This window comes from Megalops cyprinoides, chromosome 1, assembly GCF_013368585.1.
Source record: "Megalops cyprinoides isolate fMegCyp1 chromosome 1, fMegCyp1.pri, whole genome shotgun sequence".
Taxonomy (NCBI): domain Eukaryota; kingdom Metazoa; phylum Chordata; class Actinopteri; order Elopiformes; family Megalopidae; genus Megalops; species Megalops cyprinoides.
In genome coordinates, this window is record NC_050583.1 from 13,714,166 (window position 1) to 13,722,848 (window position 8,683).

At 43.2% G+C, this 8,683-nt stretch overlaps 1 protein-coding gene across 1 annotated transcript; it reads left to right on the top strand.

The window, feature by feature from the left end:
- Positions 1-1,354: 1,354 nt before the first annotated feature.
- On the top strand, positions 1,355-5,627 carry cbx6a (chromobox homolog 6a). Its single transcript, XM_036540879.1, has 5 exons — positions 1,355-1,559; positions 2,258-2,301; positions 2,478-2,543; positions 2,984-3,050; positions 3,287-5,627. The coding sequence occupies exons 1-5, from the start codon at positions 1,491-1,493 to the stop codon at positions 4,631-4,633; spliced, it is 1,593 nt and encodes a 530-aa protein (XP_036396772.1). The 5' UTR covers positions 1,355-1,490; the 3' UTR covers positions 4,634-5,627.
- The last annotated feature ends 3,056 nt before the right edge of the window (positions 5,628-8,683 follow it).

Sequence of the window (8,683 nt, forward strand, 5' to 3'; positions counted from 1 at the left end):
GAAATATATACAATATTGGTGTGCCTATCCTAAATGTTTGCAGGTTGATGAGAGGAAGCATTATGTGACATAACTTTCTCTTATGAGAAACAGTGTATTATAACATGAGGTAATTGTAACATGATTTTCCAGAAAAAATCTTTGATTGGATGATGGCTTGATACTTTGATATACTTTTTTTTTTTTTTAATAAAGCATTTTCAAAACAGATTTTTTTGTTTCCTTTGCTTGTTCTGCTGAGATCATTTAACTATTTCTTATTATAATAATTTATTATTATAATAATTATTATTATTATAAGCCATACATTTCGCTGCCCCCCCCCCCCCCATAACCTTGTATCCGGGTTATGTCCACTGTCTTGGCCCTTGCCTGGTGGACCAAGCTTCCTGTTTTGGCCAGAACAACTGAAACGCTGATCATAGTTCACTGCAGACTGAAGACCCAGCTCTTAACTATACACCTCAACCTCCCAAGTGTGATCTTTTGTCTCTGTTATATGCAATTATATGTGTGGAATTGTATTTCAGAGTTTTATGTATGGAGCTTTACTTGCATGTGTGCAGCATGTGTTAGCATTATATTTGGAATGATGTAGTCCTTGAGTTGTACATGTTGCTTTGTGCTAACGTGTTGATGTAAGCACACATTTCTGATCTCAGCGCTATGTTTAGCACTGACACTTGTTGATGCGTGGTTTGTGGTTTCCTCTTTGGGCTGCTTTTCATATCACTTTATTAGATGCACATGGTGAGTCAGTCTGGATAAGAGTGTCCGCCAAATGACAATAATGCAATATAAATGTAATGTTAATATGCACTGACCTTCTGTACCCCCATGTCCTTTGCCTAGCTTCCCAGGACCTGGTAACCACTAATATTATTAGCTAAATAAGCCTTTATTCTATGCTGACCACCCACTTTGTTCTCCTTCTTACAATGCAATTGCACTCACTTGATATAATTGCTGATCACTATTCTAATGTTGGTCTGCAGTTAAGTCAGTCCAAATAAATTTACCTCACCATTCTGCCTTCCTGTAATATACAGCATCCTGTCCTTATGTCCAGCACTTACTTCTGCAGGCCCAGATTTTTCTTCCTAACCCATATCTCCTTTTCTAATGTGGCCTATGTAATGCTGCAGGGGACATTAATGCGCTGGTTAGTCTCTTCCCTCTATCCCTCCATGCAGAATCCACCCATGCAAATTTTCTCTCACTGTACAATGCCTTCTGCATATTGTCGCTTCGCCCTACTAGTGGCTACCTATTTCTACTGCAAAGCTAGCTAATGTTAGCTATGCAATAGTGATTGCGCATCATCTCTTGCGCGTTGCCAGGGCGACCAAAAAAAGGGGCCTAGTTGGAGCACGTCACTGCTGCCAAAGCCGTGTGTGCCGCTGCAGCTTTTGTTTGGTGCGCCCTCAGTGCTCGCCGCCGACCACTAGCTAGCTACGTAGTCTAGTTCATATTGGCTGTTGTTGCAAAAGATGGAGCTCTCGGCGGTCGGAGACCGCGTATTCGCTGCAGAATCCATCCTCAAACGCCGCATTCGCAAGGTGAATAGCCCCGCTACTGTTGGCGTTATGGTGGGTGAGGGTCCCTGTGGCCTACATTGGCTATTTAAGACCCCAGCTAGAGAGGGGCTCGTAAATGGGAAACGGGATGAGGGGGACAGTCTTTGCCAAGTAGTTAGCTTATTAGCTAACCCGTGGCCAGGAAAAGAAATTAAAAAATGTAACTGGTGGAGAGTAATGTAATTAGGTAGCTAGCTGGCTAACTAGCCAGGCAGGCATATCCTGAGTTTGACTGGCTAGCCAAAGGTAGATGTACCTACCCAGCAAGGTATGAGAAGAAAAAGTGGTCTAGGTAGCTTGCTAGGTATCAAGGCTATAGCTATGTAGCCTCCTGTTTAACCTGGTTCTGTCTGTCACGTTTAACCGTCTAGCTAGCTGGGTAGCAAGCTATCAGGTGACAATGAGGCTGGCTAGTTTTCTGTCTGGGTGTCACTTGTTAAATTAACTAGCATACCTAATTGTGCAACTGCATCCCAGTGTTAACGATCTCACAGTTATAAAATAAGTCATATTTGACTAAAGCTAACGTAATTTTATTCCGATTTAGAAATGGTTGTCCTTTACTGTTATTTTTACCGGTGTAGCCAGCTAACTAGGTTGTTTGGTAGCTAGTAAGCAAAGTTAGGCAGGATTCATACGTTCAGCAAGCTTGTTAGTGACTAATCATTTCTCTACTGTAGGGTCGCATTGAATATCTTGTTAAATGGAAAGGATGGGCTATCAAGTAAGTACACAGTGTTCTACCGCACCCTATGTCCTTGTGTTTGTAATTGTGATGCAGTTTGTAGGTTATTTTGACATTTGTGCCGACTGCAGAAGCAGTCTCACAAATAGAGCCAGTGATGCTACATTTGAAAGCAAAATGTAATTGAGGGATTAAAAATGTTCGTTTAATTACAGGTACAGTACGTGGGAGCCAGAGGAGAATATTTTGGACGATCGACTGATAATAGGATTTGAACAGAAGTGAGTCGTTTTGCAGAAGCAATTTTAGTATTATGTTCATTTCGGGTTTTTTTTTTTGGATGTTAATGCGAAGATGTAATTACTGTTTCTACATTTATAAAATGCCACATTTCAGCTGGTTGACAGGACTGTATTTCTGTGCACAATGTTTCTCCTGAATGGTGAACATCTCTGTGTACCCCTTCCCATATACTGTCAGAAGTGTGTGGCAGTAAATTGTATAATTGTCAGTCCTATATGGGCACAGGGTATGCCTCGCCATCCTGTAACTTGGAAGATGGCACACCTGCCATTCCCATAGAACACCATGTTCAGTGTTTCTAACAGTCTTGTTTTCAAGAGTCACATGCAGTATTTCACAACTGGCAAAGCAAGAATGCTGTACAAGTAGCATGGTCTTTCACTCTGTAGGCAACCTTTTCCTTTTCTGTGTTTATCAGAGAGAGAGAGCGGGAGCGTTACGGGCCGAAGAAAAGAGGACCTAAACCCAAAAATTTCCTTCTCAAGGTTTGATTTTGAAATTTCATCTCTATCTCAGCCTGATAAAGGATAAACAGTGTGTTTGGGAAGGACTGGAGAGTGCTGGCATTCGGCATACAGTTAAACCTTTCGGATTAAGACAAATGGAAATATTTAATTAGCAGTAATCAGGTATGTGAGCTTCCTCCCTCCATGTCATCCCTTTGTTCTCTTTCTCTTGCCTCTTACCCCCTTGATGTCTTCCTCATCCTCTGACCCTTCAGGCTCGAGCACAGGCTGCAGAGGCATCGGCGCAAGGCCCAGACACCCGCTCCTATCACCCTCCGCGTGGCGCCTCCAGGCCCTCCCCTTCCACTACTCCCTCCTCCGCCTCCTCCCCACCTGCCCTCCCCAAACTGCAGGCCAGAGCCACGTCCCACAAGCTGAAGAAGGACATCCGCCGCTGTCACCGCATGTCCCGGCGGCCCTTGCCCCGTCCCCACCCCCTGTCCTCAGCTCCCGGCTCCGTCTCGTCCCGCCCCCCCATCTCTCCCTTCTCGGAAACCGTGACCATCCTGAACCGCAGGGTCAAGCCCCGCGAGGTCAAGAGGAGCCGCATCATCTTGAACCTGAAGGTCATTGACAGGGCAGGGAGTGGCAACAGCCGCCCCCACCCAGGGCGCCCCAGCATTCCCTCTCGAAACCGCATTGTGGGAAAACGGTTCAGTGAAGTGCCATACAGAGGCTCTCAGCCTCCTTTGAATTTTCCTGGGTTCCCTATGTATGAGAAACCCTTTGGGAATCAGCAGATAGCTTCAAGTGCTGGCCAAGCTCACACTGGGACAGGGTGCCTTACTGAGAATAGTGAGGAGAGTGGGAATGGTCTCTCTACTTCTCTCTCCGTTAATCCTACAGCTGGAAATGTGGGCAGGATCACAGGGCAGCCCATCCCCCAATACCAGCCACCCCCCTCCCCCTCTAGCTCCAGTGGTTCAGACAGCAGTCCCCCCTCGCCTCCTGAAATCGAGGCCAATCCCACACCGTCCCATGGCCAAGTGGCCTCTACAACCTCTACCTCCCCACCAAAACTGAGCCCCCAAGCGCCATCTCCACCCAGAAAACCTCTGGAAGGCAAACGGAGTCCTGCGACCAATCCCACTTCTGCATCCTTTCTTCCCTCCTCCCCCTCCCTGTCTTCTTCCTCCCCATCATCCTCCACTTCCTCTGAGGAAGAAGAGGAGATTATGGATCTGTCAGTACCTCCTGAGGGCAAAAGAAATCCAAGACGCCGCCATCACCGTCGTCGCCTTCGCCGAAGCAGTCCCGCTGCTAGTAACAGCATTACACCCCTGCCCCCCCAGAACCCCACCAGCCCCCCTCTCCTTTCCCCGGAGAATCCAAGGGCCCCCTCAGAGGGGGACCCTGACTGGCACCCTGAAATGGCACCCTGTTGCGCCAATGTTGTTGTGACTGACGTAACCACAAACCTCCTCACCGTCACCATCAAGGAGTTCTGCCAGCCACCCGAACTGGACAAATCTGCCCCTCCCAGCCCTTCGTCATGCTCCAGCGATCCTCCCGCTGCGTCCGTCCCATCACCCACCACACTGACCCCCCAGCCCAAACCGTGAACTCTGAGGACACCTGTACCCAAGCCTGAAAAAGTAGCTTGCACTGGTTTGATCCAGTCCCCCAAATTACGCACAACTTGGGAAAAGAAGAACTGTATTTATTTTTTTTTTCAAGTATGTATCGATACACAGTGAGCTCATTTACAGAGTGTTTTTCTTTTTATTTTTTGCTTTATGTACAGTAATGCATGCCGAATCACAACAGCCCATATGCAGAGTTTAAAATGCACTTACTCGTATAACAATGGGTCGCACTTACATTTGAAGTCACACGCATGTAGGTGTATTGTATGGATTTACTCAGTCAATGTGCTCTGTTGGATTTGCCTTGGCAGTATGCACACAACTTGCTTCAGAACTAGTACAGATAGTTTTACACGGTTATGCATAAAGGCAATCCCTTCTGCATGCACATACACAGAAATATATAGTTATATATATTTATGTGCACGCACAATATTTAAGCTGAGACAGGTTTCTTAAGTCAAAGAGGATTAAGATATAACTCTTCTTTTCCTCTTCTCCTCTGTTTCTGAAGTCTGCCAAGACTCTAAACTGATTCTGTTTGTATATAAACTGTGGACTGCATGTGTAATATTCCATCTGCCATATTCGTAGAAAGGTAGTCTGGCTGTCCAAACTTCATGTCCTCAAAACCCTTGTTGGTTTTTAAGCAGATCGCACTTGTCTGAGTGTGTAAGTTATTTCTTATTCAGATAGTCCCATACTAGCACGAGGTGTGCTAGCATGAGCTGTTGCCTGTTAAAAAGAGATTGTCAAGAGCGTACAGTATGACTTCAGTGCTCAAAGGATGTCCTTGTTTGTGCCACGACAGTGATTGTATGAAGAATTACCATTTTAAGTCTGTACAGGGTGACAGTCCTGTGTTTTTTTTAACCCTTGACACATCCCGATTCTGTATTGTATTTGCTGTGTAATATGTGGTGCTGTAATGGATGTGAAAATTCATGGATAAAATAAAGACAAGTTTAGATATGGACTCTCATTGCACAATAGCCTGATCAATGGCAAGTTTTCTCATATCTTAGCTGGCAATCAGGTAAAAAAAGAATGAGCCAGAATTGGGTCATACAACTGTCATGCCTCTCAATGATGCAAAATAATGAACTGCAGGTTCTGAGTGGTTATTAAGTAAAGGTAAGTTCTCTGCTCAAATTATGTCTCACCCATTGCCAGAAGTCATGGGGTTTATAGTGAGGACAAGCTGGCCAAGCATGTGGAGTGTAGTAGGGTGGCAGTGTAGCATAGTGGTTAAGGGGCAGGACTCATAACCGAAAGGTTGCCGGTTCAATCCCCGCTGGGGACACTGCTGCTGTACCCTTGGGCAAGGTACTTAACCCACAGTTGCCTCAGTAAATATCCAGCTGTATAAATGGATAACATTGTAAAGAATTGTAACCTATGTAAGTCGCTTTGGATAAAAGCGTCTGCTAAATGAATAAATGTAAATGTAGTACTGTATCAACGTCGCTGAAGTGCCAGAAGAAAGCAGCTTCTTTGTTGAAGAGAAAACTCAAAACCATTTATAATCAGTTCAGCCATTATGTGTGAATGATTTGTTGGATTGACGTGGCTCAGTGAAGTAAAATGGTTCTAGTTACGTAGCTGACCATTTAACCATACAGAAACAGTAGTCAGCAACCAGGGGAATCAGAGCCATTTCAGTGTTGATAACATATGTAATTCCTCTAACAGATGTGGATTCCCTTGTTGATCAATTGGTTACAAAGGCTAGTTTACAAAGTAGCACTATAATGCAGTACTCTGGCAATCCCACAGTCTGATTCTATTCATTGTTGTTCAGCCTTTTTTGTTTGACGGATCACTGAACACTTGAACTGCATCCTAATGGCAGGGGCAGTTAATCTCATGTGAGTGTATGCTGGAACTGTGTTGTGTTGTGACACTTAATTTTTATTTCGACAGCTTCCTATTGACAAATTCTGAATGCTGTTTTGTTTATTAAGGTGCTGAGCAAGTTATCTCTGGGGTTTATCAAAACACTGACAAATTTCTAAACCAGACATTAGTTCAGGCTTAACCCACAGACACACACTCCCTCAATACAATTACTTTTCACCCACATGTTACTATATAAAAGAATGTGCATGTTGTGCACATTACGGATGTGTGTGATTACCTTGATTGTCCAGTGGTACCACTAGTAGGCTTAGATCGTCATTATCTCCCAACATCTTGGACTAATCTCTCTAGCAGGGGGACTTTGGAAGTCATTGATTGGTGCAGCTGAATCATGTGTTTCCATGAAAGTGGACTCAGACCTGCGGTGGGGAGCAGGAATATAAAGTATAATATGCAAAGTAAAATGTAAAGTGTAAACTAACGTGTGCTTTTCAGGTTTTAGCAAGCTTGAGTACCACAGACAGACTCCTAGTTTCTCTGCAACAGTGTGACTGTAAGACAGCATCATAGTACAACGCTGTGGTTGCGTTTGGATGTGTCGGCACAGGAACCTGAGCAGTAAAATGTTGCATATTTTCCTAAAAAGGGCTGTTATTTTTACATAGACACAAGTAGCAGAAAGGATACCAGCAGCACAAGATCCCTTCCAGTACACACACAGTTTTCCAATTTTCAATTTTAAAAGATACACTATCCATTTTTTAATTAATTTTGGATATTAATAATGGATATTTGTCGTAATTGCTTCCTTGCTCATTTAGATGGACTCCTCATGTAGAGCGTATTGGTAAAATATAACCTAAATGTAAAACAATTTGTAGTAATCAGTTCATATCTTTCCGTAATTGTCCAAACAAGCTGTGAGTGAATCTGGTCCAAGAGAGTTTCTGCACTAAGCATGAATAATTGTATTTGTTCACCCACAGTGTAATGTGATTAACTGACGGCTGAATTAATTGTGCAATTTTGTTTAACTTATGATGTAGGTAATTGAATAAGTTGCAGCTGGAGTGGTATGGTTGCGTTACATAGGCTATAGTTCCTCATTTGTACACCAGATGGCACTACAATTGCAGTTGGATTGATTTTCATCAATAACTAGACAGTTCCACTTGGACCTTGGATTTTTCAGAATGCTACCATAAAATTCTAACTAAAACATTTCCACTTCTTACAGATGAAACAATGTATGGGTGAGTCATATGTATATGTATATAGAAAACATGGACTCATTCTGAAATCAGCTATAATATATAATAATAATAATATATCTCCTGTATTTGTACATGTTTGTGAAGAAATTCAAGTCAGCATTGGATGTTGTGTGAAACAATGCACCTCAGAACAGTCTGACAAATAGTGTTTTTTTTCACCTCTTATTCAAATGTGTCTCTCAGTTCGGTTTGCCCTCACATAACATTTAATGTACAATTTGTGTTTCAGTGTGCTCTTGTTCCAAAAGATAGGGCCGTGAAGACACAAAACTTAATGGGTACATTCCTCTCCTTAACAATAATTAATATAATAAGTACAAATGGCATAAGTCATATGGTCTGGCCATTGTCTTGAATTAGCTGTCAACCACTTATATGTCCACCCCTCATGAACCATTGGGCCTGTCAACCTGAAACTTTATAAATGTAAATCTTGTACCAAGTTCTATCAAAATGTCAAAGGAATAGTTTATACAAGGGGTCAGGACAGTGGAATCACTGGTGATCTTCCAATGCAAACTGAAGACCCACCTCTTTAGACTGCTCCTCGGTACCACCTCAATCCCCAACCCCTAACACCTGGTACTTGTGTTACTTGCTGTTTATTTTACGTGTAGTATCGCAATATGTTTTGGATTCTGTGATCTAGTGACTGATGTATGGTAGTATATATGGCTTCCCTTGGCTGGCCAGGATGCACAAGTTAACTCGTGGTAGGACTTGAATAGTGTTATGCTCATACTCACTGGTCTGGGAGTGTTGTTAACCTGGTCTGACACGGTTGCTCATTCAACTTATGTTCTATTGTGCTGGAAGTCACTCTGGATAAGAGCATCTGCTGAATGAATGTAATGTAATGTAATGTGATGTAACATGAAAAAGAATGGCTGCT